Below are 24,459 nucleotides of genomic sequence, written 5' to 3' on the forward strand. Positions count from 1 at the left end.
CAAGTTTAGTATTTTATTGGACTGCAGTACCCTAAGCATTATTTATGACATGTAAGGCTGAACACTGACGTACAGGCATGCTGCAAATAAGCCCTCACAGAAGAGACATGGCATACTGCTGTCACACTACAAGGCTTTGAATGACCACCAACAGTACTGCACCGAAGTGCAGCTTTAGCTTCACGTTTTGGTTTTATTCAATACTTCGCTTTTTACAGAAGCTAAATTTTACAATCTAAGACTGTTCCTGCTCAAAAGCTTACAATCTAGTTTTAGATGGCATAAACCAGAGTAACAAACTTTTAAAAGAAAACAAAAGGACAAAGCAACTTCAAGATCAGTTTGTCAGTTTTAACAGCTCAGTACTTGTCCCAAAACACACACACACTGCATTCTTATCTTATGGGAGTAGGAAGTATGATCTAATGAGAATTCTGAGCACAGAGTAGGTAAAGGCCTATAAATGAGGCAACAGGACACTCAGCACCAGGTTCTAGTGAAAAACTATTTATTAAATAAACCAAATTGAGATGACATATGTAACCATGTGAAGTCTTATTACCTTGTAAAAGCACGGCAACTTGCTATCTGCTACACAGCTACTAGAACTCCATTAAATTAATCAGCCATTGATTCTCATACAAGAATGCCTAAAAATGGACCAAGAGTGAACAGACCAAGAAAGAAGAAGTGGGATGTGGGTGTATATCATGTGTTGGTGAGAACTTTGGTGGAACAGTGAATTTCTAGGACTTGCCCACAGTCACCCTTGTCCATACAGTGAAGCAGCACCAGAGGTCACACAAGCTAGTTGGTAAACTACAGAGTCCCGAAACACTGTTGACCTAGTATATTCATAGCACTCTGTCAGGCAAGTCACACAGCCATTTAAATTTAAACACTGTTTACTTTTACTGTTGATAAATAAACCAGTTCTTGTTATATTAACTGGAGTAACTTTTGACAACACTGAAACTCCTGCTGCAGTGTAAATCAACAGTAGCTGCAAAGCAAGAACGCAACTGTTAAAAAGGGACAGTACGACCTTTGGCAAAATGGAAAAACATTACCCAGGAACACCCCTCCATTTTGCACTCCTACACATTCCTACCAGTACTGCTATATAAACGAGAAGAGAACCTGGCATCTCCCTTAGAATAAAAAAAGTAAACGCCACTACTATGGGATTTCACTGGTACCATGCACTCTGCTTTGAAAACAAATTGAAACACTACAACTGTAAGAAATGCACTGTTTCAGTATGTTCTCAGCAAAATAGCCTCTTTGACAAACACGATCAAGTTGTCAAAACAAACTCAGCTGACAGCTCCTTCAAAATTCAGATCTGTTTTTTGGTTTTTTTTTCTTCCCCAGAAGTAGTATGATTTCATCCCCAAGATAATATGTACATTCATAATTAAATGAAAAGAATGCAATCTTCCCCACACAGGACAAAGTTCAGTTCCTGTTAATTTTACAGTATTATGAGCAGTTCCTCAGATTTTCCTAAACACTTTTTAGCACCTGAAGTACATGTAATAGAAAATTTAACTTTCACCATAAATAATACAGATAATACAAAGTGTGAGTGGCCAGAACCCTAGTATTGATGTCTCTTCACCATCACTTTATAAATTCAAGTCATACACTCTAGGTTTTTTGTTTTCTCTCATACCAGTTACCAACAACTTATATTGTCTTGCACATTCTTCCCTCAGTTTGCTGCAGAAAGTGTTTGCTGGGGGCAACCTGATCCTCATTTCTTAGGACATTAAACCACACTGACCAGCAATGTTACCCTTACTTGGAAAGCAAAGTCTGTAGAGCGACGCAAGAACAACTTATTAGAAATTTTAAAAGTATACATAGTCTACAAACTGAGGACCAGTAATTGACCACACACAGTTGGTTTTATTTGAAGTTGCTAGCCTTCAGTATCAGGTTTACTCAAACGGTGACTTCTCTCACTGAATTAATCAGTAAACATCATGACTGTTACTTGCTTTAATTCTTAAAAACATACCAAGAAAGAAAAGTCATGGAAGTTCAAGAGTAAGACAACAGGAAACTTACTCAAATGCTTTCAAGCTTTCAAGAATTTAACTATCCAGTGACTTAGCTTTTGCATACTGCTGTCCACTATACACCCCCCTCTTCCCCCATCATCAGTAGAGGAAAATTTAAAGACATCGTCATTATGGAAAATACAACATACTTAAAGTAAATTTTAAACTTTGTTGCAAAGCTACTAAAAGACTGTAAGTATCTCAAACAGCAAAAGAGAAGAATTATTCCCCTTTGAAGTGTTTTTTTTTTTAATGTTATAAGAACATGGACTTGGTAACTGTAAAGAAAAACTTCCATCAACTAAATCTAAGTTACAGGGAAGAAGGCAAATTCCTTATCATCTGGTCAAGTCATTCTGTTGGAAAGAAAGTAAAGCAGATTTTGTGTGTCTTCATTTTCTGCTTCCGCTGCAGCCCACCAGTTACCTATACAAATATTTCAAAGTTGAACTTAAGAAACACAGAAAAAAAACCCATGTGAATCCTTAAATAGTATTTTTGAATTACATAAAGAGGATTAAAGACATGATGATTCTGCAAAAGCAAAGCACGTAAGTTTCAAGTTTAGAATAAACTGTGTATGTAGGTAGCAGGTTAAAACAGTACAGACCAAAGATACCTTCCCTCAAATACATTCCCAACTGAACCTTTCCCAAGGTTACACTTGGGGGTTTGGTTTGGTAGGGGTTTTTTTGGTGTTTTCGTTTCCCCCAGAAGATGCAGCTATCAGTACTACAGTTCCGGTACAGCAGGAACACTACATTCCATTCAGTCCTCCCCTCTTGATGCTAAAAGCTCGATGAAATGGATAAAGCTGTATTATCCTATCACATTTTGACAAACTGTCTTAAGTGGTTAGTTTTGTTAACAGGAAAGGAGGAGATATTTTTATAAAGGGATATAAAACATAGTCAAGAAGCTATTTTAAATCAATTGTGTCCAACAGCAAAAAGATCAGCAGTTTTAATTTGTAGCACTGTTTCTCCCAACGGAGAACAGATGCCTCTGGTCAGACATACAAATTCTGTGAATACACTTGCCAAGTTGACTTTGTTTTAAATCCACCTCAAAATGGAATGTCTCCAATCATGAAAGGGTCTAAAAGCTGCACGTAAACATTATTTAATGTTAGACACACACTAAATTTTATTAAGCATTACACTAGAACTACTTTGGTATAAAAATACTTTATTTTAAAGCTATGAAAGTTATAAAAATATGTTGTTAAAACTTTCTACTCACAGAATGTTTGCTATTTTAACATTAGTGATTTGTTTCTCCTAACGAATCTGAATTTTATTCAAAAGGTTTACAAGACATTATTACTATAATTTAAAAAACCCAGCATTACAGGGAGCTGTACTAATTGTGATGTTTTATCAGTATTCATTTAACCTCTAGATTTTTAATGAAGGCAGCAAAAACAACTATTTTCTGATGATACAGAATTTCTTATTTCTTGAAGCGTTTCTGTGGTTGACCACTTCTTCATTAGTTACCTGCAGCATGGCACCTTCCTGCCAAAGAAAAAAAAAGTGTATCTGAAGATGTTTATCACATATGTCTAAACCAAATTACCAATAGGGGAATTTCAGCCATTTTGAGAAAAAAAAAAAAGTATAAGCAGTTCACTGGTGTGTCTAACACAAAAGGAACAGGACTTTTGTTAACTGAGTCCACGTTCTTCAGTGGATAGCCTTTTAAAGGCAACGGCACTTTGAAATTAGGGCATTTTTTTGGTTGGTTTTTTTTTTTTGTGTGTGGGTTTTGTTGATTTTTATTTAAAAACCAAATCTAGTAGAGTATGCCACCCTTACTCTGAGTAACTCATTATTTGATGAATTTTCAGTAATTTGAGGTGCAAACATTCAATGTAGTGAGAGTAAGGCTGACTGAATTTGGCACTAAGGTTTATTAGCTGCAAGAACTATAAAAAATGGTGGAAACCTCAACGTTCTAGCCAAATTCCAATTCACGGAATTACATTACACACTTATGAAATACCACCTGCAGTTTCATTTGAAGTTTTCACTTCCCCTCCTAAAGAACTGCTTATGCAGTTGTTAAAAGAATGGACGACACATTCCTTCACAGAGGCCGATGTATTCTGTGGTGCATTTTTTTTTTCCTTACACGTAAACAGTCTACAGTTACTTGGGAACCTTCAGGATGAAATGTGTTATATAAAATAGATTACAGTAGACAAGACACATAACAACATAGTTCATTTTCAACAGCACAGAACTACCTTCATTGCATTACCTTGCAACCACCATAATGCATAGACTCCCAAGAAAAAATAAAATGTTGCAGGATGCAAAAATAAAGTTGTATTATTTAATTAACTTGTGACCTACCATTTTAACTACCAACACCAGGGATGGAACCCTTGCAAAGCTTTACTAATGGACACTTGCAGGTCTCATTTGTTCAACTGTAGCAGTGTACAGTGGCAGCAGTCTATGCTTGTCCAGGGTTCATATCATAGCTAGATTCCAGTAGGAAAAAAATATGTTAAGTAGCTGAAATTAACAAAAAATTTGTTTGTAAAAAATTTAATAATACAAGAAAACAGGATTCACAAATTTCTTTTCAATTGGTAATTGTTAACTCAATTCATTGCTATGTTAAACTACATAACGATAATCACTATACTGAAAGAATACTGTCAAACAATATTAGTTTCTTGTTTTTGGAACATTAAGAAAGGAAAAGTAAATAAGATCTTACCTAAAGAAGTTTAACTGAAGCTTAGAACTATTTTGCTCTACACTCTCAGCCTTCGTTGGCATCCTTATAACTATTGTAGTTAAAGCTTTGCAGAAATACAGCGCAGCTTTTTAAGACTGGCTGAACTTAGTGACGTTTTCAAGAGTTCTCTTGTACTAGACCTGTGTCCCTGGAAGAGTACCTCGCTGGGGATATTTCCTTTCCTTGCCATTGAAGAAGCAGCATCTAAAAGATCTAAAAAGGTGTTTCTCCTTGCAGAGATATCCCTTAAGTTAACTATGTATTTTAAACCTGATCATTTACAGACAACATACTTTTTTCTGACCAGCATTTAATTTTACATGTACAACAATAACTTTATATTATTTGTGGGACCTTATACTACCCACTCCTTGCCTTATTTTACAATATTAAAAAAAAATCTAAAATTACACAATATTTCCTTTAGAATTATTTTATTAAATCATAAATGTACAACAGCTTCTTAACTCTACACACGCACTTAAATTTTTAAAAGGAAAACGTTATGTCTTATTACACCATGATCCTGGCTAATAGCTTTTCAAAACTTTGAGAAAAATCTTAAAAAAGGTTTCACATGTCACCTGAAACTTACAAATTTAACATTATCAAAGGAATGCTTCTACACTTACAAAGACCACTAGAAAGAAACAACAATTAAAAAGCTAAGAAACTGTCTCAAAGGCATTTTTACAATCCTTCCTCCACAGTAAGGTAATGTTATTAAATAATCCAAATCCATTCACAAAATGGCTCTCTGCATCTGCTCTGGTGTCTTCTGCCATACCACTGCATATTTATGCATGACTGAGATAAGTGTTTCCTTAACATTGTTATTTCGATAACCTGAAGCTGTTCTGTTACCTCTGGGCTCTCATCCTCTCCTATTTATACAGTGAAGCCTGTTTCAACAGAAGTAAAGAGTAAAAAAATAGGTTATGAAATTATTCATCTAACCATTTTTTAAAGGAAAGATAATATCATCCTAAAAAGCTTTTAACTCCTGCAGCTACTCTCAAGAATCACTGCAATTTTAACACTTAAAAACATACTTACCCATGGTATGCTTGCAGAAACTCAATAACGGCTCCTGCCTCCATATCCACCACTTCCTCCACTACCCCCTGGACCATAGTTTCCTGCAATTGCAGAAAAACAAGAAACAGAACAGTTATACCAGGACACTTTGGACATCTAGGAAAGCTTTTGGTAACTGTATGAAGATTAACATGGACTTTCCTTCCAGAGAGGGCATATACAACAGTTATTTTAACATTCCATCGTCTTCCTCTAAATAACTTAAAAGAAGTGCCGTAAGAACTACATGCTGAAATCTTAGAAGATTCAACAGCATCACACGTAATCTGATGCACTGTACTGCCCCTTGAGCCTGTGAGCCTTTGCATGCTAAATCTTACAAGTACTTCAAGTTTCAGTGAGCTTTACAGTCACAAGATGAAAAATTGCAGCCTACTTGCAGAAAGAACATGGACACTGTAGTCCACCTGTTGCAGAAGTTATCCAACTTCTATGTATCAGTTTCAGAATCATACTATGGTTTGGGTTGGGAGGGACCATTACAAGTCATCTAGTTCCAATACCCTTGCCATGGGTAGGGACATCTTTCACTAGATTGGGTTGCTTGAAGTCCCATCCACCCTGACTTTCCACACTTCTTACAGGTATGGGGCATCCACAACTTCTCTGGGCAACCTGTTCCAGTGCCTCACCACCCTCATCATAAAGAATTTCTTCCTTATACCCAATTGTGACCTACCCTCTTTTAGTTCAAAGCAGTTATCTCTTGTCCTGTCTTCCCTTCCACCTCCCAAAAAGACCAAAGCCAACACATTCTGTTTGTCTCCAAGGCAAGTCAGGACATATACAATACCTCCACCATATGGTCCCCCCATGTTCCTGCTGCCACCAAAATTGCCACTCTTCATTGGACCATAATTTGAAGGTTGTTGGTTGTAGTTTCCAAAATCATTATAGTTTCCACTTCCATAATTGCCTGCATTATCAATACAAAAGTGAAGAAACATCTGGGTGAGCTAAAATGCTTACAGCACTCACAAAGTTATCTCATTATTTGAATTGTAAATAAAATACAAAATCACACAGGTATTCCAGCAGTGTATGTAATGAACTGCTTTTCATAATATTTTGTACTATTTGGAAAACAAGAGCTTCCTTAGACAACATTCACAAACACCCTCCTCCCTCCCCTGTCTCAGATGACTCGTACTAATTTACAACTGAAATGCTTGGTCATTCCAAGACAGTACGTTACCTCCTCCATAGTTGTCATAACCACCTCCATAGCCCCCACCCTGGTTGCCATATCCAGGTCCTCCTCCACCATATCCTCCTCTTCCTCCTCCATAACCAGGACTGCCACCAAAGTTGCCACCTATGAGAATATAATCCTTTAAAATAAATTTTTCCAAGTAGAAGGCAACCAAATTCTACAGAATTAGAGGGTTTTTTTTCTGTTTAGAAGTCTACAGGGGAAGAAAAGGGCAGGAGTTTTGTAAATAAATTCCTATGAACACTTTTTTAAAGGCACACACCAACTCCCACCCTAACTGAACTGTAACTAAAACCCACCAGTGAGACTTGTAGAAAAGGCTCAATTAAAAGGCTTAAAGTCTTGATTTTTCAGGAAATGTAAGAGACACTGCTATTCTAAAGAGAAGAAAAGGGCATGGTTGTCCAAGAAGTAACCACACAATTTACCATGAGCCAACAGCCATGTGTCCTTCTTAAAGCCAACAAATGGCTTTGGCAATTAATATAAATTTTATACAAATGGTAAGTGAATGTAAAAATGTTTCTGAATCAGAGAAAAACAACCACCACCACCACAAGACGTAAACTAACCTCCAGGTCCTCCACCATACCCGTTATATCCATCACCAAATCCACGGCCACTTCCATATCCATCTGTTGGAGAAAAAAAACAAAGCTTTTCAATTCATCTGTAGCAAACACACTGAATTCTCAAAGCCCTGTGATCTTAAGGATCAAATCTCAGACATTATTGACTAAGCACGCATACACCTGAATTTAGAAAGATATATGCGAAATAACACATCCAATCACTGCTCTCTATCTTCCATTTTCTTGCATTTGTAAGGTATCCAGTTTTAAATTTGGACACAGCCCTTCCACTGTAAAGGTCAGGGAAGTGCTGCATGGAATTACAGAAGAGAAATCTCTGAATTCCTTAACAAAATTACTAAGTTTAGGTTAATTTTGGCTTTTAATAAAATACTTAAAAAGTAATTAAAAAAAAAAAATTTGTTTTACTAAATATCCAGATAATCAATTTGTGTACTACAGAAGAGGTTTGCAAGTTATTTTTCCCAAAAATTATCTAGCTGCTACAGCCGATTTAAATTAAACAGCAGTAGCATACAAAGTTACCCAGAACCAGAAAGACAGTATAAATAAGGAAAAAAAAAAAAAAAAAAAAAATGCTACAAACATGCCTGTCTTACCGGCTCCCCCTCTGAAATTGCTACCAGGTCCTGGACCAAAGTTGCCACCACCTCCACGTGCATCACCAAAACCAAAGTTCCCTGTAACAGTTTAACATTTGTAAGTGGTGAGATAATGGAAAGTGAACACAAAAATCAACCACAAACCATTAACCATTACTTGCACATACCTCCTCTTCCACTCCTAGAATTTTGAACTTCCTGCATTTCCTGCCTAGAGAGAGCTTTCCTTACTTCTGCATTATGGCCATTGATGGTGTGATACTTCTGCACTGTAACATCAAATAAGGTAACATCAGCATTTAAGTACACACCTAGCAACAAATAAGAATATCGGGCTTCCAAAAATGAAGCAATTCCAAATTAAGCCATACATATTCCATATAATTTCAAAACCCCAAAATACCATACGATTTTTAATCAAAGCAGCCAGTAGTTATGTCAAATACATGTCCCCACACAATTCACCAAAATATGACATAGCAAATATTCATGCACAAAACTAATCCCGTTATCTCTCTCGTTTAACTTTACGTTAATTGCCATGACCGCAAGGATTAATATTATCAAACGAGAAGGTGAAACAAAGCTTACTTACATACAATTTTATCCACAGGATCGTGGTCATCAAATGTAACAAATCCAAACCCTCTCTTTTTACCAGACTGTCTGTCAGTAATGATTTCAATAGTGTCGATTTTTCCATATTCCTCAAAGTAGTCACGAAGGTGGTGCTCTTCAGTGTCCTCTTTGATACCGCCAACAAATAGTTTTTTCACAGTAACATGAGCACCAGGTTTTCCAGATTCCTGTTAAAAGAATCCTTTAAATTACCACAAAGAAAAACAATTTCACGAACCACTAATTTACCAAGATTTCAGGAACAGAATACTGATAAACTAAGATTCTTCAAGCACTGAGGTAGCCCTCTTATGATGTACATCCCTGCCACCTTATTTGGGGAGCCTTCTGGGAGGGAAGTAACATGAGGTAATTTGGAGGTTTCCCCTCCCCTATTTATGCCAAAGTCTTCAAAGCACTGAAAAAGGTACAGATAAAAGTGCTGTGAAAGGCATAAAAGTAAATAAGAAGTTTTAAAACATATTTAGAGAAAATGTTAAGGTCAACTGTTGTGCATATAAACAGTTATGCATGTATGTTGCTTTAATTATTTTTTTTTCCAAATGCTAACCAACTCTGCATTGGGAGGGAATGGAAAGAAAACCGAGATAGCTAAGAGGGGTACCAGTGGTTATGATTTCCATTTCCCTTGACCTCTGCGACAGCTCATTCAATTCCAGTTGATCAGTCCAAACGCATTTAACACCTGGGTTCAACCTTAACCTGGTAAACCCTCCCAAAGCTCCACAACATAGTGAACAGAAGTCACCTGAATCTGCACTTGCTCCTCAAGTATCTCTGTGCCACAGTAACCTGACTGAAAAGTTTACAGGTACACTGCATTCCTGCGCACACACCTGATTTGTACTCTTAAGTTCAAAATCAAACAGGCCTCGGGCTAAAACCAGAGGAGTCCCAAGTTGATTTTGTGCACCACCACTGGAAAAAACAAGTTTCCCTACTACATTCTCTATTTTTAGTCCCTTCAGTGATATAACTTTTAGAAATACACTAGAAGATCTTGGAATACAGCCAGGAGAGTTTATTAACAACAGAGTTTATTAATTTGAGGTTTAGTAGCAGTAACCATTCCAGATAAGAGTTTGTAATTTGGATAATTAGAGGCATTCAACATGTTTTCGCTAACAATACTTTCAGATCCCAGTTGTGTCCCTTGCAGACACGATTCTACAACCAGAATAACTTAATAACTCACTGTAATAAAAAACATTTATGTAGTAGTGTCATTTAACAGACCAAAAGTTTGGGAAATAGTGCCCCAACTATGGTCTTTTAACTAGAGAATTTAAACCCAGGCAATTTCAAACAAGAACAAAGCATAAATATCCAACCAGAACAGAGATTCATTTTTTAAAGCATTAAAAGTATCTGCTTTCAAAGCCATACTTGCCTCTCTAGCCACAGCTCTCTTAGGCTCAACCACCCTTCCATCAATCGTGTGAGGTCTTGCAGCCATGGCAGCATCAACTTCAGCCATTGAGGAGAATGTTACAAAACCAAACCCCCTTGATCTTTTGCTTGCAGGATCCCTCATTACCTAAAAATAATAAACACACTTAAATCATTTCTACCTGCCTCACGTTAAGCTTAACACTAACAGCATCTGGAGAAAACATGTAAACTTAATTTACATTTTCCTTGATTTGATTTCAAATCACAATTACAATAAAGTAGTAGGCTATGCTGATTAAGTACATGAATGGCATGGCTTGGCATCACAGAAATTCAAACTGTTGTTGTCCTCTAAGACTCTCTACCTGTTAACATAGAAATGCTGCTGTATCAGTGACATACATCTATATTCATGTACATTTTCTCAAAAAAAAAAAAAATCAAACAAAATTTCTTTTAAGACCACAGACCTTAAGTTTGTGTTACGACATATGTATTTTGTACTCCCAAAACAAATTCAGTGTAGGAACTTCTCCAAAAATCAACATCCCTGGAGGTATTTAAAAGGCATACAGACATGGCGCTCAGGGACATGGTTTAGTGGCAGACTTGGCAGTGTTAAGTTTACAGTTGGCCTCTATGATCTTAAGGATCTTTTCCAACCTAAATTACAAGACGGAAACATCACACAGAGAGACATCCTTTTCTAGCTTCACTGAGGCTGCTTAGCATGGTAAGCTTTCTGCCAAACATTGCCAGTCGCACAGATGTAACAGTGCTCCGTGCAAACAATCCCCAACGCACTTCAGTCAATGACACCCAACTTAATTTTAAACTGTTGAAATCAGTCATTAATCTGGGAGATTTTACAGGAAACAGATTGCGAATGCTCCCCAACTCTATCAACAGAGTTTGTAAGGGGAAGTCTGTGCATAGCTTCAATGGACTGAATTATGTATAAACCATCCAACTGTAAACTTAAGAAAATATTCCATCTTTTCATTAAGCTATTCAGAGAACAAACCCCCCACTTTTACAATTTCTAACATTCTATGCCATCGTCACACATTTATATGCCAAACTTACCACACAGTCTGTAAGTTTTCCCCATTGCTCATAGTAACTCCTCAAGCTCTCTTCTGTTGTTTCAAAGCTTAAGCCACCAATAAACAGTTTGCGGAACTGCTCCTTTTCCCTCTATCATAGAAAAGAAGATAACATTAATATACTTAACAATACTTTCTCTGTATCAGCATAATTAGACACCAAGTAGAATTTTCTTAGTGTCAAAAACTTTCGGTAAGACAAAATTTTCACAATTAAGCTTGGCTATTCCAAGTGTTCTATCACTAGACAAGAAATTAAGCGATTTATCCTATTTTATGGGTCCACTTTTACAATACATATTTTAATAACATGCTTCTTCCCATCTCTCCCTACAAGTATTACGAACAAGGGATCAAACTCAAAGACCTCCAGAACAGTCCTCTCAAAGATCTTTAGGAGATGCTTTTTAAAGGAAAAGAAAATAAAAACAAACCCAGAAGTTCTCATTACAGATAACATGAATTAATTCATACTGTTTGATCCTATTCCATATGGAATTTATTTTTAAAAACCATTCTGGCTCAGATTATTGTACATGTATACTATCATGCTATTTACCCAATGCATTAAAAATAAAAATAAATTAAGATATGGCTAAACATGTTCTAAAACGGGTTGCCGATTCATATTTTCCCATTAATCATTAAAATGAATGAAAGCAGGAGCAACTGTAAAACTAATCTGAGATCATGCACCATAGGAATCAGCAGTAAACCTATCCACCACCAACAGCAGCAGTACCAAAACTAAGTGGATTCCCTTTAAAATAGAAATGTGAATAATACATATTCACATATATATCCACTAATAGAAATCATGCTTTCAATAAGACTTTGTTCTACTGCCTTTCAGATAAATTATCACTGCACTTGTTCAGCAGAAATTTCTGCTGTGATGACAAGTACATAATTTAAAAAAAAACAAAAAAAACCAAAAACAAAACAAAACAAAAAAACCAGGACCAATAATAAGGTATTACACTTACTGTTTTGTATGCAGTATTATACCAAAGCAGGAAGGACAACCTTCCAACCCCTAAAAATACTTTTATACTAAGTTTTTATACAAATAGATGTCATAATGGTAATTTTCTACACACAATAGCATCATACATTTTGCAATTTCACACGTCAAACAGCAACAATTAAAAAGCAGTCTCCTTCCATAAAACCTAAGGTTTCAGAATGTTGTTTCAAAGAGAACTGTCCTGATAGGGACAAGACAACTCAAATGCCATGATTAATTCAGCTTTATACTGTTAATTAATTTTAAAAATCAAGAAAGTCTGCTTGGGTTTTTGGTTTTGTGTTTTCTTTAGCATGGTGGCTGTTTTTTAAACAACCCAAACACTACATAGTTAGCTATTACTGACTAACACAACATGACCCATTATGCAGTGGACATAAAGACAAATGTAAAAGGAAATTAGGCAACTAATGACAAACGACGAGATCTGGAAAATAAGCAAAATAGTTTAGTGCACAAACACTTTAAAAAGTACTAAGCCAATCTGCATGTAGACCAACGTGTTCTCTGAGGCTGTCCCAAGGCAGGCCTGGATCTAGATGCACATAACAGGAAGAGAATTACTGCAGCCAGTGCTGAATCGCTGTTTGTTCAAAATCCATCACTCTATTACCAGCTTGAGACACTGCAGTTTGTATAAGGAAGCCAGCCATCAGAAAAACAAACTCCCCCCCCCCCAAAACATACTGTATTTGAGAACAATCACTTTAAGTGTCTCTTAAAACACTTGTAATCTGCTGCTGGATCTAGTACTTTTTCTTCTAAGCAATATAGTAGCTAGTACTGTCTCCTCCTTGTACAGACAGGCAAAATTAGACACAAGAGTTTAAAGGCAGCAAACTCATGTGATATCATTTCCTTTCACCTCATCTCTTACAAGGAGCAAAGGAAAGGACGCTGCACACCACACTGCGACTAAAAAGTCATATGCTGCAAGTCATACTAGAATTCATAATTTGAGTAGGCTAGTAGAGAAATAATTTTAGGCAATGATATTGCCAAAAAAAATCTTCCCTTCAAATAAGTTCAATTCTGCTGCTTGAAAATTAGGAACCACTTGCTACAGTTTCATAAGTCCACAAAAGACACTTTTTCCTAGATAATCAATTGTTGTGCATCTAATAATGCATTTTAATATTCTTTAAAAATGAGAATCAAGCAAATTTGGTAGGCAGGTATGATTTTCCCAGTGTCAGGCTTACCTTTGGAAACAGTTATAAACATGTAAATGAAACTCAAGGAAAGAATGGAATCTACCAGCTGTAACAACTGCATTTGTTTTTTAAAGGACAAACACTACACATTATTAATAAACATTAAACAGAATAATAACACACTTCACTGACATACGAATTCTTAGAAACTGTAATCTACCATGTATTAAGTGTGACGCAGTACATGCCCTACCCAGAACAACATCCAGGCACCACACAGAGCAATAACAAAATTCACACTACCAGTTCTTCAATTAAAATCATGGTGTGAAAAAAAAAAATTATAAACATGGTATTCCACAAATATAAGCACAGTCTCTGGATGTAGAGCCTATTTGATTTGTGTCACTTTTAAGAAGCTCTAGTTAATCTAGCATTAGCCTCCCACCAGGGTCCAAAGAGCTGTGACCATCTGAAGTTTACGTTGAAGCTGTCAAATGTATGATAAAAATTGTTATCATGCCAGTCCCTCTCACAATCTTGAGGAAAATCCTCATTTGGTAAAAACAATTCCCCTACATATACAACCCACCTCCACCAAGGCCCAAAATATAAAAGCTGGAAGAAAAACCTCTTTTAAGATTTCCATAGTACACTCTGTGGCAGGAATGGAGTGCGAGGGGAAATCTTTATGAACTCTGTAGACTCTTCATTAGTGCTTGTTTTAACCCTTCCTTCACAGGCTTAAAGCAATACTTCAAAGGACTGGAAAATGCATAGCCTTTGCTGAAAAATTCATCATCAGAGCAAGGAAATGTGTTTCATATATAGCAAGGAAACGTGCGCACAAATATTCCAAGATGACCGTAGACTTCTTGTGGAGTTAAGAACCCGAGTAGTAGAAACAGATAACAGAGAAAAGCTGAACTACTGCTGCTAAGCCCGCCAAAAGCAAAGCCGGGTTGCCTAGCCCAAACCTAGAAAGACACTACTTTGTCTCTCTCCTCTCCCAAAGGACCCCGTTAGTCTCTACACGTTCTACAGGGCTTTGCAATCCAACAGCCTGGTTCTCCGCCCTCCCCCGCAGCCCGATGTTATTGCAGTGAGGCGGTTACCGTGCCGGCTCCGCCATGTGGCGGATATCAGGAAAACAGGGGCCCCCGCAGCTAAAAGGGGAAAATGGCGCCCAGAAGCAGCTGCCGCCTCCAGGGACAGCGATGCGGCGGGAAGGAAAGAACTTCTGGAACCACCGACCCCAGATGAAGAAAAGGGGAAGAAAGGAGAGCAAAAAAAGAGAAACCCACAAAAAAAAAAAATCCACAAAAAAAAAAAGGGGGGGGGGTTTGGAATTTAACACCCGGGTCCTCGGGCTAAACAGAAACCCAAATGCTGCAAACCACTTCCAGCGTGCACCTACACACACACGATACCAGGAAGAGCTGGCAAGGGCTGTGTTTTCCGCCCCTGCAGATACCAGACGGCTACAACTGCCCCCGCGCCTTACTCGCTTTCTCATTCCCGGAGCGATCCTCACTCACAGGCGAGTCTCGGCGCCGCCATTTTACCCCTCCCCCTGGCCACCGCCATTACTAGTAGCGCCAGTCCGGCCGGCCACCACCTCCCAGGGCAAAGGCGACTCCCCCGATCGCACACTGACTGACCTCCATAGTCGTCTGTCCCCCTCCGCCCCCCTCCCCTTAACAGCAGCTCGGCTAACGGGTAGGTCAAGCGATTCAAGAACTCGCCACCCGCTAAGCGCTGCTTCCGCCTCCTCTCTCGGCTGTGCACCGGCCCCAACCGCCGCTTCCAGAACCTTCCTCCCCGCTAACGCCTCCTCCGCGGACACGCACCTGGCCCCCTCCCTACCCGCGGCGCACCGGCCGGCACCCAGCAGCGGCACCCGGACCAGCGCCGACTGGGACTCAAGCCCGCTCGGAACGCCCCGACCCGGAAAAATTCACGCTGTATGTATAACCAAACGTGCCACCCTCCTTAAAAACAAACTCCGAATTTTCCCTTTTCACGTACCATATTCTTCATGGTTTACGTTTTCCTGCTCGAGAGTACCGCACAACTGGTCAGTAATGGCTGCCTTAACTGTTACGTAATTTGAAATTCAGCTCCACGTAGTGCTAGCGCCCTCCTCCTCCAGCCCAGGCTCGCTTCCGAGGTTTTTTTTTTTTTTTTTTAAAAAAAGCTTGAATCTGGAGCTTAAATATCTTCGAAGGGGCAGTGGTTCTGTATAACGCCCGTACGTGTTCTTATCACGTAACAAAAAGTCATAAAGTCCGTTAGTAATGGCTGTCTCCGAAATGAGCCGAAGAAGCCGTCGTCGTCGAGCTTATCCGCTTCGACAGTCGCCGGAAAGAGCCGAAGCAGCAATTGCAGCCCATTCGACTCCCTTCGGCAATTTCCGGAATTTGCCGAAGCAGACATCAATGGCGCTCCGAACCAGCTCGGCAATTTCCGGAGAAAAAGACGCAGCAGCCATCCACCGCCCAGCCCCTTCGGCAATTTCCGACAACGGAAGAGACTCGCAATACGTGCCCGAGCGGAGCCGAAGTGGCCCCGATCACGAATGGCACCGTGTCACTTTTTTTTTTTTTTTCTCCCCCTCGTCACACGGAAATTGCCGAACGGCCCCGAACGCGCACACCTCAAAGCGGGGCGGGTTACAATTAGCCGAAAGCAGCCTCGTATCGCCCCAACCCCCCCTCCCCCCCGCAGCCACCTGTGATACTGGCAGGGAGTAGGCGGGAGCAGAGCGAAACGCACCCCCGAAATCTCCCCCCTCCCGCCATCCCCCGTTATTAGCGGCCCGGCCCCGGCCCCCTCGGCCCGAGCAGGAGGAAGTGGTAACCACCCCGATTTTGGCGCCAGCGTCGACGCACCGCGGGGTAGCCCGGCAGCCAGCGGAGGGAAGGCGGATTTCGCCGCAGCCTGCTCCGCTCTATCCGACGCCGCCAACACCGGGCGCGCCGCCCGCTTCGGCGCTCTGTTCTTCCTCCCTCCCCTCCCTCCCTCCCTCCCTTTTTCGCTCTTCAGCGGCCCCGCACGCACCGCGACAAAGGGTGAGTGCTGGCGCCCCGCGCGCCAGGGAAATGGCGCTGGAGCTGCTCCTTTCTTCCCGCCCCCTCTTCTTCCCCCCTCCCCCCCACCCCGGCTCCCTTGGAAAGACAGCGCGGATCCACCCGGAGCTAAGCCTCCCCAGCCTACTCCGACCCCTTTCCCTACTAATAAAAAGAGTTTTCGACAACCCTCCTACTCCCCTCCAGTGCTTTGCGAGCCTCCTTCCCCCCTCCCCCGCGCCCTCGCTAACGACTAGGCCTCCCCGCCGCAACGCGGGAAATGGCCGCGCTCCAAACGGCCGCCGCAAACGAGCTTCAAACCCACCCCGGTGCTCCCTGCCCGCCCCCTCCCTCGCTCCTGGGGCCGGCCGGAGCCGCCCCCTCGCATCCACGGAGGGCCTCGCGCCGCGGCGGGCGGCGGCCGCTCCGGCCCAACGCTCCCTCATGGCGGCGGCCATCATGGCGGCTGCAGTTACCGGCCGCCGCGGGCCCGTTCCCCCTCCCGCCGCCACCAACCGACCCCGGCTCACCCAGTCGCTTTCTCTGTCGCCGCGAGGCATCTTCCTTCTTTTGGACGCCTGACGCGGTCCTGCGCTAGCCCCCCGTTGGAGAGACGTCTTGGCCCCCCTCCTGTGCTGGCGGCGACGACGGTAGGAGGTTGCAGCTCGCGCGTAGGCGGCGTCGTGCGCTCTGCCCCGTCAGCCGCCGGCGCGCTCTGCTCGGCCAGCCCAGCCCCGCCAACCGCCGCGCCCGCCCCGCGCCGCGCCGCCACCGCCCAACCGCTCCCCACCCCCCGCCTCCCTCCCTCCGTGCTGCCCTTCCCCCACCCCCCGCCTCAGCCCCCCCTCAGATGTCGCTGTTGCCGCCGCTGCTCAGTGCGCGCAGGGCGAGAGCGAGGAGGCGGCGGGAGACCCGAGCGGCTGGGCACCATTGAAGTCTGTATCCTTCTCTCTCTCCCCCTCTTTCTCTCGCTCCAGCCGCCTCCTTTCCCCTCCTCCACGGCTCCCCTTCCCTCTGTGCCCCGCGGACTGGGCCTCGCCTGCGGGCGGTGGGGAGATGCAGGACGCAGCCCGCCCGCCTTTCTCCGCCGCTCCCCCTTCCCCGTCAATGCGCCGCCGCTTCCGTGGCGGTGGGGGGTAACGGGCGAAGCAGGGCTGCCGAGGGGGGCCGCGGAGAGAGCGGGCTTCACCGCGGGGGAAGGAAGGCTGCGCCGGGGCGGGCGGGGGCAGCGGCACCCGCGCGGCGGCGGACGCGCTCGGGAGACAAAGCCAAGCCCGCCCGCCACCTCCGAGGGGCGGCCTCCGCCACCGGGCGTCCCTGCTCCGGGAGGCGGCGGCGGCAGGGGCAGCGTCGTGTGCTGGGCCCGGAGGGGGGGGAAACGTGGCGGCGGGGTGGGGGAGGTGGCGTGGAAAGGGGCCCTGGCGGCGGGGGTTGCGGCGCACAGGGCCCGCCGGGCGGCGGCTGCCCCGGGCGGCGGCGGGCCCCTTTCCCTGGCCCTCGCTGTGAGGCGGCGGGCCGGCCCTGCGCCGCCCGGGGCAGCCCCGTTAGCGCGCCTGGGGCGTCCCTGCCGGCCTCACGTGCGCCCGCCGCAGGCCCGAGGCGCAGCCTCCCCCAGCAGGCCTCCGTAGGGCTGCCCTTATTTCCTGGCGCGGGTGGCACGGGGGACTTTATTATTATTATTATTATTATTGTTGGTTTTTCTTTTCCCCCTTCCTCCTGCCTTTCAAACGGGGACAGGACAAGCCCCACCGCGCCGGGGCCCTAGTCCCTGCCCTCCTCACCTGCCCCATCGCCTGTGGGACTGCCAGCATCCACCTCCCGTGTCAGGGGAGAACTGGGTGGGATTGCTGAGTCTGGGAGGTTTTCTGGCCTTGAAGGACTTTCTCTTTCGCCCTGCACAGGCACATGGGGAATTCTAACAGTTCCATAGTTTGCAATGGGGCGGGGACAATACATGCCTAAGGAGGTGGCCGGCATGAGAAGTGACATGGAAAAGGGGATGGATTGTGTTCAACATCATTTACGTAGGTTAAATATGTAGTACGTACAGCTTAGCTGAGTTAATACCACTCTAGGACCTTAACTCTTGCAAACTTGACAATCAGAAGGCAACGTTATAGTTGCATTCAGATAAATACTTGCTGTCCATAACCATTTACTACAATGTAAGAGTAGTGGGTGGCTCATTATTACACCACAGATGTGTAGCTGTTCCCCACCAGATTCTCAGTTAATATACCTGGGTATATCTCGATTAACTGCTAGAATCTGAAGTCCTGTTCTGTTGGGTTTAAGGAAATAAGCATCCCTGATGGTCCTCCCCCTTTTCCCTAGAAATACCTCTGTGCCTTAGAAGGCCTTGGGAAAAACCTTTTTTCAGCCCCATATACTACTTTATCAGTATCATTTTTCCTCGCTAGCGTAATGGTGCATTACTGGGTTATGCCGAACAAAGCAGTAACCTACTTTTTGTTCTGGATTTAATCCGTATTAGAAATGTTATATGCAGCGAATACATAGGGGTTGGAACAAGGACCATGCTTGTATTGGGATGCCTTTCTTTGAGTACTGTAAACTTCCTTTTAATTGTCATGCATTTTTCTAGTAAAAGCTCTGCAAGTCTGCAATAAAAATGGCCTCCAATAAAACTACATTGGTAAGTTCATGCACACCTAAAGTATATAAGGATTTAATCAACATATTTTTCTTCAAACTTATAACTTGGCATCTCCATTTAAAAGATACATCCACATCTCCCCTCCCCAGCATTGTTCTGACCAAAATTTCAGATCCAGAAAGTAAGGCTGTCAGAAAGGACATTGTCTTTGGCTTTAACAAATCTGCCATTTCTAAAGAGACTTGTTGGGAAAAAAAAATATTAAAGGACTCCACGCTATTTCATCTGTCCTACAGTAGAAAACACTAAGGATTTTTTTTTTTTTAGTCTCCTTTCAGCACACCATGTTATTCATCATAAATGTAAAAAATAAAATCCAAGTCATGTATTCATTTAATTTCTCCCAGTGTATTTGGGGAAAAATAATTGCCTGAGAAAAGGCAGTCTTTACAGATGAAAAATAACATTATTGGGAAATGATGTGGCGTAATTAAGATGCCTTTTGAAATTATTTTTAACGAATAACAGTTTCTTTGAATTTCATAGGAGCAGAGATTATCAGATGTCAACCCCTCCTGGACCGTTTTAGTGATGCATTCATGGATCTCAAGTCCTGTAAAGCTTTGCTTGACATTAAAATATGGACTTCTAAGGGCAATTGGTTACTGGTTACCATTCAACTAATAAGGATACATAGTTTTGTGAAAGACAGAACTGGAAAAGTATAGTGTGAGATGCATGTGAGGTTGAGGCAGGGAAGTAAACAAAAAAGACACGTATACAATTCAAAATTTGGATAGCAGAAAAACTGATTTATAATGCACTCAAAAGTCCTGTTATTAAATTTACTGAAATGATTACTGGTTGACCCAGATCGAGATGTATTAAAAGCTTGTATTGACTTCTGGCTTAGAAGTGCAATGGAGTATTTCCTTTGCATTGTACAATAACTATTTCAAAAGATTCACCAAGGTGTGAATGTCTGAACTTCCAGTTAGTAACTGATTGCCCACTTTTCCCTAATTTGAGGAAGAGACAAGGTTAGCCAGCCTGGGGAGGGGGTGCCTCAGGGAGAGGAAAGAATCTATGAATGCAGTATTTTTAATCTGTCGATGTTGTTGAGAATTTTGCTGCACAGGTCAGGAAAATCAGTTATGGTTCCCATGGGAACCGTAACTAATTCTGCTTCGCTATGTATTTGCATGCAAAACCTAAATGTATTAAAGGATAGTGCAGCTCTTGGAACTATAATTCTGATCTTGTTACCTCTTGTATGTTAAAACCCTTCACCACAGTGTCACATCAGTGTTTTTAATCTTGCCCTTCAAAGAAAGAGTGATTATCCACTGGAGAACATCTGCATCTGTCATATGTGACTTGTGAATGCAGAAGGGGAAGCGGCCATAGATGAGCGTTCAGTGGTCAAACGCCCAAGTTACAGCTTACAACGTGCAACCATAGAGAAGGGAGCTTCAGGGGTCTAGTGGATATTTAGTACCCTTTAACTTCAGTCAGGTACCACATTCATTTGTGGACCAAGTTTTACATTGGCTTGTGTTATCTCAGAATGTACAGGTTTTTAACAAATGTTCAGTATTTCTGCAGGCTCTGCAATCAAGTATTGTTTTAATAGGTTGGAAGGGCTCAAGAGTTTGGAAAGTAGTGCTGACACACACAAGACCTAATTAAATCTCTAATATTTAAATTAAAAAGCAACATAATCTTGATTTTGTTATTTCTTACTGCACTTTGAGAAAAAAATACAGACCCCCATGACATTAATTTTCTTGTGTGGAAGATTCTATATATACTGAAGTCTTAGAAAGTAAAAAAAAAAAATAAAAATTGTTGCTTTGATACAGAAATCCAAAACGTTTATCTTTAAGTGACAAGAATTAGTGAAGCCGAAAAGAGTACCAGAAAACAATCTTCCATTGAATCAAAGAATTTTAGTCCAACGGAGAACACAGATGGAGATGTTCCCCACTTGTAGCCTGCTTGCCTCATCACCAGTAATTATGATGTTATTACTATGGTATAGTGAGTCTGTGTCTTCTTTTTTTTTTTTTTCCCCCTCCAGTTCTTTTTGTTTGTTTGTTTGTTTTCCTCATCTCTACCCGTTTCTCTTTTTCACACTTCCATTTCTTGAAAGAAGCTGCCTTCATAGAAGAGTTGGTAACTCTCATATTTTTATTTTCCTTCGATTTCAGTCTTACATTCTTTTTCCTGTGGAGGCAAAAAAAGCCAGTTTGCTTAAGCTGACACTTTTCAGACATGAATGCTGTGGTCAAAATACACCTGAGATATGCAGGCAGTTAAAATCTAATTGGAAATACATGCTCTGTTTTAGATAATCTCTCTTCTATGCTTCCGAATCAAAACAAATGTCACATGAAACATATACAGAAACTTGTTGTTTGAAAGAGAAACTGGAAACTTTTCCTCGTCTTTGTTTGCACCTTCAATTTATGGGTTGCTAACCAGAGTAAAGTTATTTTGGGATAGGAGGAAAAAAATAATTATGAAAAATAAGAGGCTCAAAGACAGGGCTTTGGAAAGAATCAGCTTCGAATCTTCAATTTGCAAAGAGAAGACAGTTTTTCTTGTGTCTAACAGATACATTTTTGTTTTTACCTTTCACCGCATCAAGACAAAATTCTACGAAGTCTAAAAATTTGACAGTTTCAAAATTGCTTCGCAGTATTCTCAAACTAACCCACATTAATTCTAGAGTCGACTAGAGTAAGGCCACCAGGCAAATAGAGCTGCTGTGTGATTTTTGCTTATCTGTTTTCTGTTCTATAGGAAGTGCATCACTGAGGAATTAGTTCTGTCCACTTTGATTTAGGGTGCTGGATGACTATAAGTTTTAGGAGCTTAATTCTGCTCCCATTAGTTTATGGCTGCCACTTTAACAATTTCCTTATAAGGCGCAGTCCAAAATGGCAAGCAAGCAGCTTTTGGTCTGCTGCTGCTCCAGAAATGATAGGTTTGTTCCAACCTTTTTAAGATTACAAACAAGGAAATTCTCAAATGTGTCCTTCTATTACTATTCGATTGTGCCTTATTAAACTGGGAATGCCTTGAGGATGATGTGGATGTAATATTTATTTTAAGAACTTATAAGAATATTATTTAAAGTATCAAATGTAAACTTAAAATACTTACAAAGTTTTTTAAGTTAGCAAAATTTCATTTACGTGTTAAGTGTTGTACTTAAGTGTAGCAGTCTTAAATTTTTGCACCTTTGTGACATCTGTTTGAATGTAAGTTACATCGGTGCGTGCCTAAGAATGAGAAGGGATTGCAGTAATGGAATGCTCCTAGCATGCATCCTGTTCAATAGTTACAGGTTATTGTTGAGTATTTTGCTTATTGTAGCAATACATATTAAACTTTGCTCCCATCAGCTTCTCCTTTTTTTTTTTTTTTTTTTTTGGAAAAATAGTAACCACCTTTTTTTTTGAGTACCATCCCTTTTCTATTTTATGCATTTTCACAGTTCCCTTATTACTTTTCTTTACTTCTGCCTTATGCTGTTTCTTGCCCTCTGCCTTTTCACAGGCATAGAGTTAACTTTTAGAAGCTTCATAAAATTTTGAGCATGTAGCACTGAGAATTAAATTTCTTAGTGGGGTGGAGGCACTGAATGTGTGGACAAAAATATTTCACCTTTTTAAAAACTGGTGTTGGGTATCTCATTAAGCAACTGAAAAAAACCCAAAACATTAACATATCTTGCTCAGGTTACCTGACCACATGCGCTAACGTAAAAGGAGTCTGAGCTTCTGGCTTTAGTGTGAATAAGTACATGATTCTTTGCTGTTTACTGAGCAAAGTTGGATTTGGCCAGTGAAGTAACTGTATAAAGCAAAATAATGAATAATGTCATTCTGAATTTCTTTTGTAGCACAAAATGGGAAAGAAACAGAATGGCAAAGGTAAAAAAGTTGAAGAGGCAGAGCCTGAAGAATTTGTTGTGGAGAAAGTCCTGGACAGACGTGTTGTAAATGGAAAAGTGGAATACTACTTGAAGTGGAAAGGATTTACAGAGTAAGGCATTACCTATTTCTTTTTTTTTTCTGATGGAATGCTGAATACTAACCATTCATTTGAAATAACTGTGCAGAGAGGAAATTGGATGGTGGGCATACATTTTAAAGAACCTCAAGGGAAGGACATCCATAAATGCGTATTCAAGTGGGCCAGTCAAGTATGAAAAGAAAATAGAAGATATGTGGCTTAGTGTTTGTGCTACATGCTTCCAAGGCTTTTACCAAATAATTAGTGATCTTTCTTTTACCACTGTTCTTTGATTTAGCTTGTGTCGGTGTCTATCAAGGTAAGCTAGACTGACAGTTGTTATATATGTAGTGGAATGAACATTACTTCTGAGTAAGAAATTTTGCAGGGATTTAAAATGTAGGCAGCTCTGAAGTGATGAATTTGAAGCAGCGAGTTTGCTTATTATTCACTTCTCTGAACTGCTCTCAAATTAGATTAATTTGCCTAAGGAATTCTGTGGCACGGTTGCCTTCATTAGGCATACCCGAAAGGTATATTTCGAGTCTCTTTCCCAGGACTTGTGGAAGCACAAGAAAACCTTACAATGGACTTTAAAAGTTGATTGTTAAAGAAGGTGCGTAGTTGTGCCTTCTTCCACGCTTTCATGACGCTTTCTTGCTGACTACGTTATTAGCAGAAAGCAGTTGATACACCTAGCATTTGAATATAAGTAGTTGCACATGCAGTCATGTTATTGTTGCATACCTCCCAAAGTGATCGCATTGCAACATTCTGGCACCTGAAATTTGTGTAGAGATAAGTGCATAAATGCAAAACCTTATGTGTTTAGTATTTGAGGGTCTGATTTGAAGTTGTAAAAATATGTTTCAGTGACTGAAAATAATTTGTAGGCATCCTGCTTGTGCAGTAGCACTGTGGCAGTATTTGCGCATGAGGACTTCTGATGAGGTGGCTCAGATGTTGTAGGGAACATTCATGAACTTCTTAAAGTTTCAGTTAATAAAATGCACGCTAACAGGAGCATTTGCAGTGCCCAGCTCTGGCCATGAAACTTCTGTTCCCTCCTGTAGTCAACTGAAAAAGTGAGATAGTTCTAGGTATAGTTGA

General features: G+C 41.3%; 2 protein-coding genes across 19 annotated transcripts in view; one reads left to right on the forward strand and one right to left on the reverse strand.

Annotated features, from left to right (window-relative positions):
* On the reverse strand, positions 1-17,425 carry HNRNPA2B1 (heterogeneous nuclear ribonucleoprotein A2/B1). 7 transcript variants are annotated; one of them, XR_015257884.1, is made up of 13 exons: positions 17,240-17,425; positions 11,441-11,551; positions 10,353-10,499; positions 8,919-9,129; positions 8,491-8,592; positions 8,312-8,401; positions 7,701-7,763; positions 7,111-7,230; positions 6,709-6,831; positions 5,874-5,956; positions 4,797-5,030; positions 4,424-4,554; positions 1-3,583 (listed from the first exon to the last, which is right to left on the reverse strand). XR_015257884.1 is itself a non-coding variant. In XM_086742547.1 (11 exons), exons 1-10 carry the CDS (start codon positions 17,267-17,269, stop codon positions 5,895-5,897), a joined length of 1,059 nt encoding a protein of 352 aa, XP_086598673.1. In that variant the 5' UTR covers positions 17,270-17,424; the 3' UTR covers positions 1-3,583; positions 5,874-5,894. The 7 variants fall into 7 exon arrangements, 5 of the variants coding, with proteins under 5 accessions (XP_086598673.1, XP_086598672.1, XP_086598671.1 ...); XR_015257883.1 differs by lacking the exon at positions 4,797-5,030 and having other exon boundaries at positions 17,240-17,424; XM_086742547.1 differs by lacking the exons at positions 4,424-4,554; positions 4,797-5,030 and having other exon boundaries at positions 17,240-17,424.
* The window catches only part of CBX3 (chromobox 3), a 15,840-nt gene continuing 6,407 nt past the window's right edge, over positions 15,027-24,459 (forward strand). Inside the window, exons 1-4 of one of the 12 annotated variants that reach the window (XM_086742553.1) lie at positions 17,555-17,644; positions 19,315-19,365; positions 21,213-21,338; positions 23,237-23,379. In XM_086742553.1, the coding sequence (XP_086598679.1) occupies positions 21,297-21,338; positions 23,237-23,379 (185 nt within the window). In that variant the 5' untranslated portion in view covers positions 17,555-17,644; positions 19,315-19,365; positions 21,213-21,296. Of the gene's footprint in view, positions 15,606-16,382; positions 16,713-17,543; positions 17,649-19,314; positions 19,366-19,872; positions 21,362-23,236; positions 23,380-24,459 lie in introns of those variants that run through there. The other 11 variants (XM_086742556.1, XM_086742555.1, XM_086742550.1 and 8 more) reach the window with 11 other exon arrangements.

Source organism: Chlamydotis macqueenii, chromosome 2 (genome assembly GCF_036417535.1).
Source record: "Chlamydotis macqueenii isolate bChlMac1 chromosome 2, bChlMac1.mat, whole genome shotgun sequence".
Classification (NCBI taxonomy): Eukaryota; Metazoa; Chordata; class Aves; order Otidiformes; family Otididae; genus Chlamydotis; species Chlamydotis macqueenii.